The sequence below is a fragment of the Macrosteles quadrilineatus genome, unplaced genomic scaffold (genome assembly GCF_028750875.1).
Source record: "Macrosteles quadrilineatus isolate MER2022 unplaced genomic scaffold, UCM_ALF_1.0 Scaffold_1__1_contigs__length_201487025, whole genome shotgun sequence".
In the NCBI taxonomy this organism is placed as follows: Eukaryota; Metazoa; Arthropoda; class Insecta; order Hemiptera; family Cicadellidae; genus Macrosteles; species Macrosteles quadrilineatus.
In genome coordinates, this window is record NW_026542594.1 from 169274073 (window position 1) to 169294877 (window position 20805).

Sequence of the window (20805 nt, forward strand, 5' to 3'; positions counted from 1 at the left end):
TCATTCATCATGCACCAAAAAAATACAAATTTTTATAGAAATCTTGGTCTTTGTAACCTAATAGGTATTTTATCTTATTTAATTTTTAACTTTTATTAATTGTAATTTGTTTCTGAGTTAAGATTAGACTGAGAACTGTATTGTTTTTAAGCTGAAGATATTATTATACTGAGTTTCCTTGTAAAACAACTTTCTCTTGACATTGAGAATATTATTTTGTAGATTTATAGCAACAATTAATACTTACAGAAAAAAAGTGTATATACAGGTCTTTCATTCAGTAAAAATAAACAAATTACTGGACATTATCTGTGAAATCCTACCTCCACTTCTCCAGAGAGCGCAGCCACTCTGTCCAGCAAGTCGTTAACCACTTCCTCCACAACAGCACAAGCCTCGGACATGTTAGGTGCCTTAAAGTAATCCTCTGCACTAGCCGACTCATCCGGCTCACAAGAATCCGAGTCTTTACCGGGGAACGACCAACTCCGCACCAGTTCTCCGTTCCCATCTCCACTAGCAGCTGTCGCCAGACCTTCACTAGACACTGAACCACGTCCATTACGCGCCTTCTCGATCAAACTTTCCCCGTCGCTCACCTTAGTAAAGATTGTATCTGAAAGTGAAGATAGCTGAAGAAGATCTATTGATGATTTTGTAGTCTGATTACTATCGCTTCGTGCAAACTCGGTGTCCAAAGATGTTAAAGAATTGTTCCTTTGTACCTTCAAGTTTCCATTTTTCCGTTTCTCATCACCACTAACTAACCTATTCGAACCTTCTGTAGATTTACTTTTATTTTTATCTAAATCAGTCGCAGTTATTCTTACAGCTTTCCCGATCAAATCACCGTTTTGTTCTTTTTGTTCTTCGTAGTAATCGTCAAAATCCGTATTTATAGCTTCTATTTTATGTGCTCCTTCTCTTGAAAATGGATTTACAAACACAGATATATTCTGTAACAAATTTAGATTTTTCGAGTGGGCTTGGTAAGGGTCTCCCATGTCGTCTGTTTTTAAGGTAGCTTTTTTCTCTGTGACAAACTTGCTGTTGAGTTTAGACGAGTCTTGTCCGGCCAGTTTGGTCTGGACAGCAAACACTCGCTTGGCCTTGCCTGGTTTGGTCTCGCTTTTTTCGGACACATGGTAGATGACGTTTCCATCCACACTGCTGATAGCGTAGATCCGTGGCGTCTTGTCATCAGCGTTGGCCGTATCTGTTTGACTCGTCTCGTCATGTTGTTGGATGCGTACATGAAGTACACTAACTCTGGAAAAATAAATTGTTTATTAACATCTTGCCATAAAAAGAACAAAGTTTTTTTATATTTAGCAATTGAGAAACTAAAATCTGGTTAAAATTGTTTGTTGTGTTGAACAATTGATTTCATATACAATAAGAACAAAATAAGGTAAATAATGGTAAAAAATTGCAATGGTTTCAAAACTCATTTACAACCCAAGTCCATACCTAGCAGTTGCCGGATCTAAGAGCATCATCATTATAGGGTCCAACAGTCTATGAATGTCGCCCCTCAGTAGAGAGTGTAGCAGCCAATTCTGAGCTTCTACCTTCAATGCACTGCTGTCTGGCAACTGTAGATTATCTAGCATCTTCAGCATCGACCTGAAAATATTAAATGTCAAAAAATACTTTCATTTTATACATTTTATTCAACTCTTCATACTTCTTAAAAAGCATCATTTTCAGCTGGCAAGTGGAATGAGATTAAAAAGTAGTTATAACAAAGGTAATTTTTATTGATCTTTAACTTTACTTGAACTTCTATAGTCTACAAAATATTTAAAATGGCCTCGGTCTCATAAACTAAGAGAATAAAATTCTGGTAGTTGGCTGAATGTAAAAAATATCCAAGAATGTTGTATGTTCATATAATAAGACAACACAATTTTTTCACTCTCTCCCGTTTTGAATTAGGACTGAAGGAAATTTAACTCTTTGGTGATTTCCAGTTTTTTAAGCCCCTCTCTTTACCTCAACCTCATTATCTTTTATAATTTGATAACTACACAGCCTTGTACAATCCAAGTACAGCAACTGTAATACTCACCCAATACACTATGACCAATTCTCTAAACAAACACCCTACTCTGGCCGACAGACTTCCAACCTATTTATCAGCCTGATCTAACAACTGAGTAAGAAGCTCTCAATATTTATGTAAAAGCCTCCAGCCATCTGTTTTATTTGCAAGGTAATCAACCTGTATAACCTAAGCTTCCAGCTAATACTCACTTTTAGAATACTTTGAATTTTCTATTACAAAATGCTACATTATCACAACTTAAGTAACAAAATCTGCAACTTGATTCCCATCTTTAATCCGTTCAGTTGTCAGTTCTATTCTGAGATAAGTCAAAATCTGTGAATGGTTCAAAATAAAATCTGACACAGCTCTCTTTGATCGTTGGGCATTTAGTAAAAATTCCTAGCTAAGGAAACAGCTGATCTTAATCAGTAACCAAGCAGTCATCCCATTCACTAAACACTAATTGTTCACTTATCTTCGCCTTAAAAGCTATGTATCCTGTTGTGTCAGAATCATAAAAATCTCAATCTCTAATCTCTACTCTACTCTACTACAATGTATACAAACTACTTCTCTTGTATGTCTACATGTCAAGACTCCTCGGTGGACACATAACTTACTTATAAAATATATCAGTGACCCGGAGAGAGTTGCCGAGACGAGCGTTGACCTCGCGGCCGATGTGCCAGAGAGTAGCGAAGGTTCGGAAGGCCTCCAGCTTGGAACCGCTGGAGTGAGCCATCAGAGCCTCCCCTACACAATCCTCCACCACGTCGCTGGAGGCCAACGCACTCTGTAGTTGATGCAGCAACTCCACACTGCGTACTCTCTCTGCAGCCACCGTGCTGTGCAGCTGACCCCACAGCCAGTGGGCGATCACCTGTAAACATTGCCTTGGTTTACGATCCATGTAGACTTCACAATGAAACACTCTTATCTTATCTGGAAAGGGCGGAACCAAAGCCTCCGCATTTGTCAGATTTGTTGCAAGCCACAGCGATTTGATGTATTCAGAGACCTTCAACATCAAGAAACATTATGAATGTCTTTGTTCTACCGGTTAATTTCTCCTCAGGAAGGAGACTCCCTCTTACCAAATCGCTAAGGGTTTTTCTTCTTACCTCAGAGTCAGAGAGCTCCTTCGCAATCAAAAAGCAGGTGATCAGCAGTCTCATCTGACCTGCCTCACTTCCTGAATTTGGGACAACACCATACAAATCCATTTGATGCAGATGCTTTCTGAGCTATCCATGTCCAGTGTATCAGTCCTGTAGATTGTCTGATTTTTTTGCCTATCCAACCTCAGGGTGTCTGAAGCAACCTGTTTTGATGGTATGTGAAGATAGGCTTATTTTCTTATAAGGGTGCATTAAACGTACTTGTTATGACTGATTCGCTATTTGCATGAAAGTCTATATTGCTAAGATTTTTGGCAATCTCTGGATATTATATAGACTAATTCCAACTTTTCAGGCATCTATCTTTTTTTTTATCTATTGATATATGGATTATCGTTAGTGTTAGTTACCTGGAATATATTTGTGTGGTTCTCCATGTAGCGCAGGTGAGCTGGGGTGAGCAGAGGCAGTATCAGCACTGTCGTCACACTCTGGTGGTCAGTGTTGGAACTAGCCACCAGAGACTGGGCTGTGCGGCACAACGTAACTAAGTCCAGCAGTGTGCTGATTGCTATCATCTGTAACATTATCAAACACTTTTAGCCTTCCTTCTAAACAGCAAAACGTAGATAGAGCTAAAAGTTAAAATTAGAAGCTGTAGAGGATTCAAGATGTAACAAAAACATGATTAGCGACATAACAAAGGCTGTACATAACAAATTTATACAGGGTGAATTTTAATTGTCCCCCCCCCCCCAACTTTTTTCTACATTTTTTCAAATATCAATCCCAGACCACTTCCAAACATTGTTGGGTAGTAAGTACTTCATTTTGACAAGGTGGTCATTTCCGGCCGCCATCTTGGATCCGCCATATTGGATGCAAAATATTTTTTTCAAATGTAAAGGGGGGGTTGTTACCCATTATTTCGAACAAGATTTTTACCCTGATTACAATGCCGCAAACCGTTTTTAAAAATCTTGATTCATTCTAAAGTTATGAGGCCTTTTTAAAACTTTATTTTCAGCCCATTTTAACATTGTGCTTGTACAAACTAAGACCATAATCTCAAAATAGTGCTAGATAAAGATAAGTATACACTACCAGTCATTGCCAACCTATTTCCACTTGGTTATGAATGATGTATTTTTTTCGGCCGCCATCTTGGATCCGCCATTTTGAAATGTGATAAATTATTTTGAATATGAAAGGGGTGTTGTGACCTATCATTTCGGATTACTTTTTTAAGCTGAACTCAATTCCATGGTCCATTTTTCATTTTCATATTTTGATTTTGAAATATTAAAATTTTTAACAAAAATATTGCAATGTTTCATAAATAAAACTTGATAACAAAAAATGGATTGCGGCATTGAGTTTAGCTTAAAAAAGATGGGTCACAACACACCCTTCATATTTAAATTAATTTATCCCATTTCAAAATGGTGGATCCAAGATGGCGGCCGAAAAAAATACATCAGTCATAAATAAGTGAAAATAGGTTTACAATAACTGGTAGTGTATACTTATCTTTATCTAGCACTATTTTGAGGTTATGGTCTTAGTTTGTAAATGCACAATGTTAAAATAGGCTAAAAATCAAGTTTAAAAAGGCCTCATAACTTTAGAATGAATCAAGATTTTTTTAACGGTTTGCGGCATTGTTATCAGGGTAAAAATCTAGTTCGAAATAATGGGTCACAACCCCACCTTTACATTTGAAAAAAATATTTTGCATCCAATATGGCGGATCCAAGATGGCGGCCGGAAATTACCACCTTGTCAAAATGAAGTACTTACTACCGAACAATGTTTGGAAGTGGTCTGGGATTGATATTTGAAAAAATGTAGAAAAAAGTTGGGGGGGGGGACAATTAAAACTCACCCTGTATGAAAATGTGTTGGAATCGGCTGTAAACATTTGGTCACCTAACAATTTGTTAACCAAAAGCAGGCGATCTAAGGGCTATGTTTGTGAAAGTATGATTTGTAGGGACATTAGAAGTAGAAATATCTAGTATATTTTGCAGTATTTGGTATATTTTTTTGTAAGAAAGGACATAAACTATGGCTTTGATTTGGAGGATGTTCTACAATAGTGAGAAAGTTATACCCTTTTCTGTTTATTAAATAGTTGAGGTAGACCTCAACTAAGGTGGATTCCTAACCATTGGGCCACGGGCATTATCACACAGCCTTTGTGACCCCCTCCCCTAGTGCTCTTAGTGGGGCTTTATCCACTAGACTAGCCGAGACACAACTCAGTTATTAACTGAAAGTCTTTCTCTCAGTAATATTCATTCTTAGAAGATCTTAATTTCTTATATATGCTGAAGTCCTATTTTAATGCTTGCATTCTTATTCTTATCTATCTTACCTGTAGAGAAGTAGAGGAGTGTAGCCAGCAAGCACATACAATCAGCACTCTCAGCCACTCTGGTAGAATGTCTATACTGCTCTCCATTTCTGTACACAATAACATGTTTAACAAGATACAAACATCTATATCTCATTGCTTTATAGAAATATTTTCTTGGTACATTTACCAAGTTAAAAGAAATCACATTGCTTTTTAGACATACTTAGAACATACTAAATAGAAAGAGGAAGCTTGGGAGTAAATTTTACACAATTTAAGGATTTCCAAAAAAAATTTTGTCCCTTGCTTGAGAAAACTAATACGCAGGTTTTCAAAATAATGTTTGGCGATCCAAGGGCTATTCCAAAATAAAAATAATGAAAAATAACAAATACAAAACCACTATGTAGATAAACTAAGATTTATAAATAAACAACTTGAAATAATTGATATACAAAAAAGTGTCTGCCTCTTACCAACCATTAATTTTGTCCAGTTTCACTATTTGTTTGTTTCGTATTTGTTCTGAACTTTTTACTTTGAAAAAATAACATTTAACCGTCATAAAAATACAAGGTATGTTGAGGTATACACCTCCACCTACCAAATTTTCAAAGTTTATTCCTTCAGTATCCATTTTATTAAACACTTATACATAACAAAAGGAAACTCAACCTTCCTATGAATTTAATTATAAATTGTGAATATCCTGTAATACTAAACTAAAAAGAACAATAAAGAGTTTTCAATTCAATTCAAATTATCAGATATCCTCCTAAAGAAATTGTCATTTTGATTTTCTAATTGTGACTTGTCTCTTACCTGGATTATTTTGATCGAGGATGTTGTTGGCGGAGGGGGCTTGGAAAAACGTCTGCAGGGTGGAGAGATCCACCAACAGTCTGGAGGCTACAGTCATGGCGGGGGCCCATTCTAGCCCCGCCACTCCCCCCACCCTGCGTCCTGACATGAAGATAGGGGCAACATCCAGCTCTCCCTCCCCCACTGCTGGTCTCCCTCCTCCTGCAATACATGGCCCGTACAATTAAGAGAAAAGAATATGGTGCATCTTAAGTTATTTGCAAAATGTAGAGTAAAAGGAAAAGGGATGCCAAAATTGATTTTTGGATTCAAAGAGTACTCCCATTTAAAAACTTGTTGGTGGACTGTCATGGCGGATAGTATACTTGACCCGAATTGTGGTAGTTGTTTCAAATTAGTGAAAAGTAATAATAATGCGCTAGCTTGTGAAGGTTTTTGTTCGAGGTGGTATCACATCTCATGCGTAAATATATCTAAGAATGAATATGAGCAAATAGCAAAATTGAATGACAAATGTACGTGGTTCTGTGAGTCGTGTAGTTCTAACCTCAAGAGATTACGTTCTTGTATTGGCAATGTTGACGACTTCATTACTTTGAATTCTTCTTTTGTGAGTTTGATATCTATGGTAAAGGATGTCGTAGATGACAATATAAAACTAAACAAAAGATTAGACGATTTTATTAAGACTGGAAAGCCAAATTCTTATGCATGACCTTGACCAAGGTCAACCAGGTGTAGGCCTAGATGTGAATAATGTAGGTGGGATTAAGTCTTGTCAGCAATTTCCCATAGTAGATCAGGACAAAAATTGTGTAAATAACCAGACATTATCTGACTCAAACCGTAGCTTGATAATTGAAACCATCCCCGGTGACAGGCCTTCTAAGCCTAAACTTGGTCAACCTAGACCTAGACCTCTGAATACTAGTTTTGCCGGAATAGTGAAAAATCCGCCTGTTGTCAAAAAGGTAGCTAATAAGAAACCTATCATTGGCACAAAAACTGATTTTGGGTCTAATGAAGGCAGTTCTAGCCTTAAAATTGTGGAGAAGCAGAAGAAATCGTGGTTGTTTATCTCTCGATGTCAACCAGAGGTAACTGAAAAAGTTATAGTGGACTATGTGACACGAGGTGGTATTAAAAGTGTTGACTGTGTCAAACTAACCTCTAAGTATCCGACGTATGCATCTTTCAAGGTAGGTGTACCAATTAATGACTTTGACGGTATCTTGAATGCTGATTTTTGGCCTGTAGGGACTCTAATTAGGGAATTCACTCCTAGAAAACCTGGTCCTACACATGTGAAGCCTTTTTTAGGTCAATAGTTTGCAAAGATCGTGTTGAGTCTACTGATTCTGAAATAGACTGTGTCAGGCTTAACCTATGTTTGATTAATGTTCAGTGTTTGCGGAATAAGACAATCGAACTTAAATTATTATGCTCTGACAATCAAGTAGATTTCCTGATGGTCTGTGAACATCAGTTGCTTGAAGATGAAATTGAATACTATAAAAGTATTGGGAACTTGGAACTAATTAGTAGTTTTTGTCGTACGTCTGCAACTGGAGGCGTGGCTCTGTACTTCAATAATAGACTAAATTACTCTGTCAAGCCTCTGGACCTCTCAATGTACAGTGTAGAAAAAGAGGTTGAATTTTCTGCTTCAATTATTACAGACTTGTCATTGGTGGTTGTAACTATGTACCGATCACCAAGCGGTAAAATGGGTAATTTCTTTGATATACTGGAAAAATGTTTAGTATTTTTGTTGACACTAGGGAGGTATGTGATAATAGGTACCGATCATAAGTGAACCCTGTCTATTTCCCCAGTGATGCCAAGGACTTTGAGAACCTATTGCGAAGCTTTGATTTGTACGGTGTGATATCCGAGGCCACTCGTGGTGTTGCTCCTCTAGACAATATATTTACTAACATGTGTAAGACTGATTTTAAAGCAGGTGTAAGCAGAGATCAGGTGGCTGATCACAAACATGTATTTATGTACATAAACCTTACCGTGTACATATAAATAGTCTTTGTTCTGTAGACAAGTTTGTTGATTTCAGGTCTTTTAATGACGATGCAGTACTAAATTTTACTGAATCGTTGCAGTCAAGGGCTGTTAGTGGCTTACACTTGGCCCACACTATGTTTTCTTCACCCGAAGACTGTTTTGAGTTTTTCCTAAATAGTTTTAAATGTATTTTTGATTTCTGTTTTCCTCTAAAGAAAAAAAGAATCTCACAGCCTAAAACTAAATTGCACGCTACACCTAGCAAGATTGATTGGTATAATGAGGATTTAGCTCATCTGAAGAACTGGATCATGCTGGTCCATGAGCAGTCCAAGAGTCAGCCTGAGTTACTGCCCTTGGTAAGAAGTCTGCGCAGGGAGTATCGCCACGGTATTAAAAGCGCAAAAATTTCTGCAAACGCTGCTTTCATCACAGGCTCATCCAACCCATGTAAGGCAGCTTGGAGTTTGATTAATCACAGCAGACCTCGACCAACAGTGAACTTGGAGTCGAAGTTCTCAGCAACTGATTTTAATGTATTTTAAAACGTTTTTATTAGGTCGCTTTCTTGTCCGCTACAAATTTTGCAACCGATTTTATACCAACTTCCCGATGAGCTAGGGACTTGAAACTTGAAACGTATCTCACAAATGGAAGACAATGCAATATTATACAATTTAATTTTCATATTTCCCTTGGGCTACGCCCCATGGGCTTGTTTTTATTAAATAGATTTCTTGCATATTTTGATACTTCCCGATGAGCTAGAGACTTGAAATTTGAAACATAGCTCACAAATGGATGACATTGCAATATTATATAATTTAATTTTTATATTTCCTTTCGCGCTACGCCCCATGGGCTTGTTTTTACTTGCTCGCTTTCCTACAAATTTTGATATCAATTTTAAACGATGTTCCCGATAAGCTAGAGACTTGAAATTTGAAACATAGCTCACAAATGCATGACAATGCAATATTATATCATTTAATTTTCATATTTCCCTTGGGCTACGCCCCATGGGCTTCCAAATTTTTCATGTTTACATTTTGAAAGGATGTAAATATATCAACTAATTTAAGTCAGCTGTAAATACTTAAATTTGACAGTTCGAAGAGCAGAGGTTAAGAGGTACAGGTTATGCTCCCAAGAGATTCTTTATATAAACAAACATTTCAAAATAAAGATAAACAATCTGATTGTAGGTATCAAGGTGTTTGTAAATAATGTCAATTTTTGTTTGTTTAGTATTCTATAAAGTAAACAATAAATATTTCGAGTGAATGCATTGCAGAGAAATTCCATAACAAACTATAGTTAAATTATTATATATTGTGAGTTTTCGGATTAACGAACTGTAAACATGTAATAATAACAATTATTTGTGAATATTGCACGATAACTCATATTATGGTCAAGGAGACAGTCACCAAACGCAAGCGACGCCTAGAGAAAGAAAAAAAAGACTAGTTAAGCTTCAACAGGAATCGGAGGTTTGTAAATCGGCAAGACTACTACGTCAGCGGCAGGCCTATGCTCAACGGGAAGTTGAAAAGCATAGAGGCAGAAGAAGACGGTCAACAAATTAAACAAAGACTCATCAAACTGTAAAACAATACGAAAATGGTAATAAGAAATGTCCCAGCTGTTGTAAGAGTGCCATTCTTTCAAATGCAGACAGATCCTGAAAATTACCTCTACAGTCTGCTGGTACAATATGTACCATTTTACTCTGAGAATGAGTTAATTGATGAGCATAACAATGCACGCGAGTCTTTTATTGCTCGAGAAGATCAATTGAGAGAAACAAATGCATACCTTGAAATATATCGTGCCAGAAACAGACAACTTGAAACTGCATTCAATCAGGCACATGCTTTCAATCTTCTTGAAAGTCCAGAAGAAAATGTTGAGGCAGAACTTGAAGATGGAGTTACCGAAAGAGCTATGGCAAATGAGCAGTTCCAGAATGTGTGTTCTGCAATGAATTTACAACAGCGAGATATATTTAACACCATTACTCGCAGTATCCAGACCCAATTGAATGGAAACCCAAATCGCATCAGAATGTTTGTCACCGGAGGTGCTGGAGTTGGTAAAACATTCACATTCAATGTGCTAAAAGAACAGGTCAATCGTTGCTATGGCAAGAAAGCAGTTAACGTTGGTGCATTGACTGGTGTTGCGGCTAGACTTATTGGCGGAACTACGCTGCACACATTATTTAAATTACCAGTTGAAAAAGATGGAAAAATGGTACTGTACAACATTTGTCACCACTCACTGGTAACTATTTGAAGATCCTTCGAAGTCAGTAGAAGGATATCAAATTCCTGTTCATCGATGAGATTTCCATGGTCCCATACGAAATGTTGTGCATGATCGACTCTAGGTTGCGACAAATGAAGAAGGAGGAAAGTGAACCATTCGGTGGCATCAACGTTATGTTTTTTGGAGATTTGTTTTAGTAGCCACCTATCAGAGGAGCTCAAGCATTCCACCAGCCTACGATATTTATTCCAGCAACTCATTTGTGGAGACTTCTCAGCCTTTTATTAAAACTAAAAAGTATAAAATAATTTATAAATAAAAAACTTTTTTAAACAAAACGTTTTTAAACGCCCTAAAAAGTAGAAAATAATTTACAAATAATTTATAAATATGTTGAGAGAGTATAAATAGTTGTACGATTTAAAACGAAAAACGTTGGGTGCATGTAATTAATTGATAATAATACATTAGTTCAGTAGGTGAAGGTAATTGTAAACTATCTATTGCATGCACCCCACGTTTTTCGTTTTAAATCGTACAAGTATTTATACTCTCTCAACATATTTATAAATTATTTGTAAATTATTTTCTACTTTTTAGGGCGTTTAAAAACGTTTTGTTTAAAAAAGTTTTTTATTTATAAATTATTTTATCCAAAGTGTCAACGATATTGTTGGGAAAATACCTGATATACCTTTTGTAGATTCCAATTTTACTGTTAATATTCCCAGGGTAAACACAAGTTTCTCTTTCACTCCCACAAAACCAAATGATATTGTAAAGATTGTTCACAACTTCAAAGCCTCTAAAAGTAGGGATGTTTATGATTTGTCAACAGATACTGTTAAGCAAGTTATACACACAGTTGCACCTGAGCTCACAATTCTGATAAACAACTGTCTTGCAACTGGTTGTTTCCCAGATGCCCTAAAAGTAGCTAAAACAGTCCCAATTTATAAAAAAGGTCCCCGTGAAAGTTTGTCTAGTTACAGACCTGTGTCTATCATACCTGTTTTTGCCAAAGTTATGGAATCTGTAATGTTCTCTCAAATGTATTCCTACTTTGAGGAGAACAATCTCCTAGTTCCCTCACAGTTTGGCTTTAGGAAAGCCAAATCGACAATATTAGCTGTAGAGTCCTTGGTGTGTGAAATTATCAAGTCTTTTGAGTCCAAAAAGTCAACACATGCAATTCTTTGCGACTTGTCACGTGCTTTTGACTGCATTCCTCACAATGCCCTTCTAATAAAACTTAAATTCTATGGTCTAGGAGATGTTGCCCTCAAAGTGGTTTCCTCTTACCTGTCAAATAGGAAACAAGTTGTTAGTTGGAATGGGACTTTTTCAGAGAAAGGTGATGTGCTCCATGGAGTTCCCCAAGGCTCTATCTTGGGACCCCTCTTATTTTTGATTGCCATTAATGATTTGCATTACCATGTTAATAGTCACATTATTCTATTTGCAGACGACACAACTTTATTTTCGTCTGATAAAAACTGGTTCCTGGCTCAGTCAGCAGTGCATGACTCTTTGGCCTTGGCTCAGCAATGGTTCATTTTAAACTAGGGGTCTGCGGTGCACCGAAAAAGTCGGTACGGTACGGTACAAGCTTAATTACCGTCATCGGTTCGGTACAGCATGGTACAGCCTATTATAATAATAAATTACTTTCAGTTTACTATCGTAGTCAACGACAGTTGGTTCCAAGCACATAAAAGTCTTATCAGATGTTTGTTTACGATCTTCATAATTTATTACTGGGGTGATGATGCAATAAAAAACCCATTAGCAGTCCCAAATCCATTAACATTTTATCACGACAGTAACATTTTATCTCGACAATAATTGTTGTATTCAAGTACTTACAAGAACTGTTGAGTTTTATCACTTTTATATCTTTACGACTTTCCCCAATTCTATTTTATCATAAAAATAATAGTTTTATGATGACTCTTAAATGTTATCTCTAACTCAAGTCATTATTTTCGTGAATATTCAATTTGCCGCTGGCATTGCCTACTGCCATAAAACTGTTAGGTGCTACATATTAAACTTGTAACCAATCTAATCTACAATCTTATTTATAAGTTAAACTATTTGTTATAAATATTTTATCTTTCTATTGAGAAACCACAAGCATATTTGTTGTTTGCATAATTTTTTTTTCGTTGTTATGCAAGCCTACTAGGTCTCAAATTATGTTATTGCATGTTCTGTATCTTGTCTTACATTGTTAGATGTAGCTGTTTAAGGCTTAAATGTTTTTTAGTTTCCTAACTACGCGCTACCCATATAAAATAATGTTAAATTTTTTTTTACTTTTTGATTTTTTAATGTTGTAATATTGTTTATAATCAAAAGTTGACACCCACTATGTGTGCCAGAATTTCAACCGTTTTGCTGTATCTCAAGCCGTTTTCGAGATATAAGCGTTTTTAAACAGTTTTACGGACACTGCCCCAAGAGCCAAGTTCGCGGTCCCCGCGTCACGGGACTGGGGAATCCCCAGGTGGTGACGTCACCGGGGACGAGTCTATATATAGAAGTGGCATAGTAATGTCAATGTATTATAGTTAAAAATAATACATTGACTTTTGTAAAAAATTGGCTCACTCTAAATCCTTTTTACCACATATCCGAATTTTTCAACTGTGACAAAAGCAATCTGGTGGTAACCGTTTGAGTCATTTTCAGGTACACCTGCATGGTTTGTGCATGTTTTCTTGTTTTGTTTTTTGACTAGAGCTTATTTATTTGAATTGTTTGTTGATGGATTTGATTTTGCATGTTTTGTTTATTTAAATGACGAGCCTATTGTACTTGTTGTATTTAATGGCAATAAAGACTTTGACTTTGACTTTGACTTATACTCCTTGGAGTAAATTTCATTTTAGTGTTACTTAGTTCCCACTCTTAACTGATTGATGGTTATTTTCACATGTAAGTTGACAATATTGGTTCTTAATTGATGTGAGAGCAGCATACACAAAAATTAACTTTTTTCTGTGTTACATTTAAAAGTTATTTGTAACTGTCATAAATTTAACTTTTCAGTTTCCTTGTATCCATACGATTGAATTAATGACTCAAAACAGTCATAAGGTAAAGTCAAATACATATTCTAAATATTTTTTTTATAAGGTCAGGTCAGTCAGAGTATTCATAGCTAGAGAGTACACCACAGCTGTTCAAGCAGTAAGGTTGGACATATTTTTTTTCCCTTTTTTTCTAAGGTGCTAGGCACAAGTTCTGAATTGATTTTCACATTACAACAGACTAGACATAGGGATTTCGGCATTATCACTTAGATAAAATCCACTGGTGATTTGGCGGGATTTGAACCCAGGACCTCAGGAACTGAAGTGAATATTTTGTCCAAAGCATATAGAAATACTATGCTTTTCGCGTTATCTCTATTTTTGGATAAGACTAAGAATAATGTGAAATGAATTAAAATTCGGTTTTTGGACGTTATGAAACAACCCAAAATATTGTTTTGATTTTTGTAACACTATGGTTTGCCTTCACTTACCTTTATCATCAAGTACAGCCCTTAGCAGTGTTTCTAGCTGCTTTGCTCGTTCCTCATAACTTGTCTGATTTGACTTGATTCTTAATGTTTCTAGCAAAACTGAAATGCTCTTGGTCTCTCCAACCTTCAGTCTGGTGCCGTAGACAAATGTGACATAAAATCTGTAACAAGGTTTCTATTAATTTAGGAATAATTTTATAATTAATTAATATCATAGTTTACCGGATGTTTAATCTCTTGTTTCGAGGATCAAAATTGGTCAGCAAGATCAATTGACAAAGGGGTTACTGGATCAGAATGCAACCTAACGCAACCTGATTTTGGAGCTGAAGGATGATGTTTTGAGTGTAATCCATCAAATTTCGCAACAATTAAGTGATGGAATATTTTCATCGAAAGAGGTGAAGTCTGTGCCGTAATTTCACAGATAAAATTGTTTACGTTTAATGTCAGTTCAAACAAAATTATCCCTAATAAAAAAAACTATATAGCATATCAACTAAATTTTAATTTGGAACCTCCAACTTAATCACTTTATTATTTGGGAAAGATGGATTCAGGCCAGGTTTTGAGACCTTTGCAGTGGATAGGTTGAACAGCAGGCCTACACTACATTACTGGAGAAAATAGTTGAAAGTACACAACTCTCTGAATACATGAACTCGTATAAAACAAGAAAAACAAAACATTTAAACATATGAAACATGGAATTTTTAAAACTACTAGCTCCTTTGACGGTTATATAGAGTCTCTGTTCATGTGTAAGCTTCATAACATAATGTTGTAAGCTTGTAACATCTTGAAGAATATTAATTTCCTCGACTCTCTTCTGAAACCCGTTGTGCAGTCTTCTTGGTTGGGTAAAAAATACTAATCATTTCCTTTAACCTTTGTCTGAGATTCGCACCCCCTTACCACCCAACATGATTCTAGTCAGTAGATGTCGCCTCTCTGAACACCAACATCTCACATAATCAGGGCTTCTCCAGTTTGTTATTTAAAATTATCTCTAGAAATTACGTCAAAATAGCTACAACAAGAAGAAAGACTCTACAACTGAAGAAGGAACTAACTATACTCTGTTCAAAAAATGTCTGAGGTTTGAGGGGAAACGATTCCATCCTCTCCATTTCACACAACTATGAAACAACAGCCGACGGCTAAAAAAAGTGCCCTAGAAGTGGTGGGGGAACTCAGAAAACCTTCCCCTTAAATCGCCTAAATTTTGTGAACGGACTATGGTAGTTAAAACAATTCTATGTAATATGTTTATTAGTGTACTTTCCACTATTTTTGTCAGTAAGGTTAGTTTTCTGTTCAACCCATCAACCAAAAGAATCCTTTATCACCCTATATTTTTAATGGTGCAATAATCCCCTCTATAGTCTACAATTCAAAATCCTGGCCTGGAGCCTTAAACAAAATTAACCACCCTATAGTTTGAAATAATAGTAATTCCACAAGACTTACTTTTCATACTGCCTGAGGCACTGCTCCAATACTGAGTGATGTGACGATACAGCTGCAGTTGCGGGGGACGTAGTAGCGACAGATGTGTGGCTGGACTGGCTGGCTGTATCGGATATACTGGTGGTGTCTGTCCCTGTACCATCCTTCTGTTGTTCCTATGGTGACAGAGTTGGTGTAGTAATGATGTTAAAATTGATTTGTATTAGTACTTAAATTGTGTTGAATACTACAAATTTTGCTACAATACCTACCTGTCGTTAGCAGTTCCAAGTTGTATACAATTTAGGGGTCTGCGGTGCACCGAAAAAGTCGGTACGGTACGGTACAAGCTTAATTACCGTCATCGGTTCGGTACAGCATTTTACACGGTACAAATTCGGTTCGGTACAGCCTATTATAATTAGGGATGGACGGGTCCCGAAATTTCGGGAATTTTTCGGGAAAATAATATTCCCGATTATCGGGACGGGATTACATTTGACACGGGAATTTTTCGGGACGGGATTTGGTCCGATCGTCGGCGATTTTTCCGCTTCGCGAGTGCCGATAAAGCCGTTATTGCGAGCGATAGGTCCGCGAACGCAGGAGACGAAGTCATTTCGACGATTACGCCGTGACCGCGGAGTCCTACCGACGACCGCGCCGTGACCGCGAATCATACCAACGATCGCGCCGTGACCGCGGAGTCCTACCGACGATCGCGCCGTGACCCCAAGTCATACCGAGGATCGCGCCGTGACCGCGGAGTCCTACCGACGATCGCGCCGTGACCGCGGAGTCCTACCGACGATCGCGCCGTGACCGCAGAGTCATACTGACGATCATGCCGTGACCGCGGAGTCATACCGACGATCGCGCCGTGACCGCGAGTCATACCGACAATTGCGCCGTGACCACGAGTCATGACGACGATCGCGCCGTGACCGCGAGTCATGACGACGATCGCGCCGTGACCGCGAGTCATGACGACGATCTCGCCGTGACCGCGAGTCATGACGACGATCGCGCCGTGACCGTGGAGTCATACCGACGATAACCCCGTGACCGCGAGTCATGACGACGATCGCGCCGTGACCGTGGAGTCATACCGACGCTAACCCCGTGACCGCGAGTCATGACGACGATCGCGCCGTGACCGTGGATTCATACCGACGATAACCCCGTGACCGCGAGTCATGACGACGATCTCGCCGTGACCGCGAGTCATGACGACGATCTCGCCGTGACCGCGAGTCATGACGACGATCGCGCCGTGACCGTGGAGTCATACCGACGATAACCCCGTGACCGCGAGTCATGACGACGATCGCGCCGTGACCGTGGAGTCATACCGACGCTAACCCCGTGACCGCGAGTCATGACGACGATCGCGTCGTGACCGCGAGTCATGACGACGATCGCGCCGTGACCGTGGAGTCATACTGACGATAACCCCGTGACCGCGGAGTCATACCGACGATCGCGCCGTGACCACGAGTCATGACGACGATCGCGCCGTGACCGCGAGTCATGACGACGATCTCGCCGTGACTGCGAGTCTTGACGACGATCGCGCCGTGACCGTGGAGTCATACCGACGATAACCCCGTGACCGCGAGTCATGACGACGATCTCGCCGTGACCGCGAGTCATGACGACGATCGCGCCGTGACCGCGAGTCATGACGACGATCTCGCCGTGACTGCGAGTCTTGACGACGATCGCGCCGTGACCGTGGAGTCATACCGACGATAACCCCGTGACCGCGAGTCATGACGACGATCGCGTCGTGACCGCGAGTCATGACGACGATCGCGCCGTGACCGTGGAGTCATACTGACGATAACCCCGTGACCGCGGAGTCATACCGACGATCGCGCCGTGACCGCGAGTCATGACGACGATCGCGCCGTGACCGCGAGTCATGACGACGATCTCGCCGTGACTGCGAGTCTTGACGACGATCGCGCCGTGACCGTGGAGTCATACCGACGATAACCCCGTGACCGCGAGTCATGACGACGATCTCGCCGTGACCGCGGAGTCATACCGACGATCGCGCCGTGACCGCGGAGTCATACCGACGATCGCGCCGTGACCGCGAGTCATACCGACAATTGCGCCGTGACCACGAGTCATGACGACGATCGCGCCGTGACCGTGGAGTCATACCGACGATAACCCCGTGACCGCGAGTCATGACGACGATCGCGCCGTGACCGTGGAGTCATGACGACGATCGCGCCGTGACCGTGGAGTCATACTGACGATAACCCCGTGACCGCGGAGTCATACCGACGATCGCGCCGTGACCGCGCGTCATACCGACGATCGTGCCGTGACCGCGAGTCATGACGACGGTCGCGCCGTGACCGTGGAGTCATACCGACGATAACCCCGTGACCGCGAGTCATGACGACGATCGCGCCATGACCGTTGACCGTGAGTCATACAGACGATCACCCCGTGACCCGTGAGTCATACAGACGATCACCCCGTGACCCGCGAGTCACAAGTTTCTATAGGTACCTGTAAATTGTTACCCATTTTTTGGTTTTTATAGATCAGTGCCACAAATGGTAAAAATTGATTTCGTATGTCTTTTTTGTAACTGCAATACATTACTTTCTTTTTATGCACAGAAAAAAATCCCGTCCCGTCCCGTCCCGAAAATCGGGAAGGAAATAAAAATCCCGTCCCGTCCCGTCCCGAACTAAAAATTCAATCCCGTCCATCCCTAATTATAATAATAAATTACTTTCAGTTACTATCGTAGTTAACGACAGTTGGTTCCAAGCACATAAAAGTCTTATCAGATGTATGTTTACGATCTTCATAATTTATTACTAGGGTGATGATGCAATAAAAACCCCATTAGCAGTCCCAAGTCCATTAACATTTTATCACGACAATAATTGTTGTATTCAAGTACTTCCAAGAACTGTTGAGTTTTATCACTTTTATTTCTTCACGACTTCCCCCAATTCTATTTTATCATAAATATAATAGTTTTATGATGACTGTTAAATGTTATCTTGAACTCAGTCAGTATTTTCGTGAATATTAAATTTGCCGCTGGCCATTGCCTACTGCCATAAAACTGTTTATGGCTACATATTAAACTTGTAACTAATGTACAATCTTATTTTATAACTTAAAATATTTGTTATAGATATTTTATCTTTCTATTAACGAAACCACAAGCATAGTTGTTGTTGATAGTTGTTGTTTGCATAATTTTTTTTTCGTTATTCAAGCCTACGCCTACTGTCAGCCCAATGTCAAGTCACGCTTGTCAATGAATACACAAACTATATAGTTTGTGTATTCATTGCGCTTGTGCAATAGTTTGTTTACAAGCTTTCTCCAGACCACGGGGGAGGGGAGGGTCTGATAAGCCGTCTATTGTTCACCCCCAAGAAGGTCCGACCCTCATTAGTGCCGCTCGGCTGCACTCGGTGATAACGACATGGGTGATTAGTAACCATGGCAACTTGTTGAATGCGTATGAAGGGAAACCCAAGAAATAGAAGAACAAAGAGAAAGAATGACGTTGTTATCTTTATACCCTTTTTACAATTTCCGTTATTGTTATCTTTATGTAAGATTTTATGATTTTGTTTTATAGGTTTATAAAATAATTCTTTTTAACTACGGGAATATCAATTTATAATTTATCAACGTGCTTCTCTTCTGAAACAGCAATACCAGATGCATAATTGAGTCAATGACCTAAAATATCACGATTGTGCAATATTGTATTTTGATGTTGACAAAAGTTTGTATATATCCATGGTCCCTATAGTTTAATCATTTAATATGTACACAATCAATGCTAAATAATCGTGGTTAGTTCTAACTTTATCTTTTATTATTCAAAGTTTCTACACAGTAAGACAATCCAAAGTCAAACCGGGCAATGAATACCCAAAAAACAACGTATCTTGTCCTGTGATTGGAATACCACTCGCCGGCCAGTCCTTTAGGTTTAGGGAAGTAGTGCAAGTCTATTTAAAGCTTCAAGGTCTTACCCACCCCTTCCCCCTCCGGTCCTACTTGACTCACTACCCGCGTTCCTTTCGAGGTCATTGCCCAACCCCTCCCACCTTTCTATTGTTTGCCTTTCTATTGTTTCTATTCTGACTTTTTTCGGGAAACATTAAATCTATTGTTTACGTAACATCACAGTAGTAGGCTAGATTTTTCTACTTTGAAACAGTTCTGTAAAAAAAACTATTACGCAGCGCCCCTAGTATCAGGAGCGAGACAAGCAAAAGTTGACTTTCATTTGACCATGGTAGTTCTTTTCTGCTTTATGTCTGTTCGTTCCAGACGAATCTAATCGTAAAGCAAAACAGCCGATAACGACTAAACTAGTTATCAGTATTGCATCATACGGCTTCTTTGCCGTTTGGTGTTAGGTCGTTGGAAACGTATTGCTGTAATTTTGTCCTGGGAACCTAATGGTGGCTATGGAGATTAAGTTTTCTGTCCAAAACGTCAAAATATATTGCCTATCCGAAAAAGTCGGATATATAACGGATAGTGTCGGATATCGAATTTGGGCCCGGTTCGGATATCCGTATCGAATCCGACCCGATCTTATAAACTAGTTTTGGAGCTGATAAAAAAGATGCTCTTTGCCATTACTTCATCATATCCTCCAGTTGTTTATTGTTGTCTGCTGTGAACAGCTGGCAGCTACACTGTCTTTGTACTGAATGCTTTTATATGTTTTTAAAAATCTAAAAAACAACTAGACATTGTGTTGGTTGGAAATAATTTACCAGTTGTGTGAAATTATCTTGCCAATAAATTTTCAAACATGTTTATTCCTAAAAACTCTTACCCTATTTTTAAAACCACTTTTATCATGGCTATTCAAAGTATCTCAGAGTAAAATAGGTAAAGCCTTTATCTTAACTGTGATTTTTCTTGACACAATCCTCGTAGTAGTAAAAGGTTTTGTTTTAATAATGTGTGGTACAGTAATTGTTGTTAGAATACCAGGAAAGTAGGATACTATCAATTTTCATAGTAATGTCAATGTATTAAAGTTAAAAATAATGGTCTAAATACAGTTCTGAGCAGAAAACCGCAAAAATACGGGTAGCCGCGTACCGTACCGATTTTGTACCGAGAACCGAGGTACAAAATATTGTACCGTACCGAACCGTACCGACCT

At 38.9% G+C, this 20805-nt stretch overlaps 1 protein-coding gene across 2 annotated transcripts in view; it reads right to left on the reverse strand.

The window, feature by feature from the left end:
• Positions 1-20805, reverse strand: part of LOC128989578 (protein dopey-1 homolog) — a 92795-nt gene that overhangs the window by 28118 nt on the left and 43872 nt on the right. For both annotated transcript variants that reach the window (XM_054411500.1, XM_054411493.1), the window contains 8 exons: positions 15642-15796; positions 14172-14332; positions 6350-6550; positions 5546-5634; positions 3579-3746; positions 2671-2930; positions 1471-1626; positions 324-1269 (listed from right to left, as the gene is read on the reverse strand). In XM_054411500.1, the coding sequence (XP_054267475.1) occupies positions 324-1269; positions 1471-1626; positions 2671-2930; positions 3579-3746; positions 5546-5634; positions 6350-6550; positions 14172-14332; positions 15642-15796 (2136 nt within the window). The remainder of the gene's footprint in view (positions 1-323; positions 1270-1470; positions 1627-2670; positions 2931-3578; positions 3747-5545; positions 5635-6349; positions 6551-14171; positions 14333-15641; positions 15797-20805) is intronic.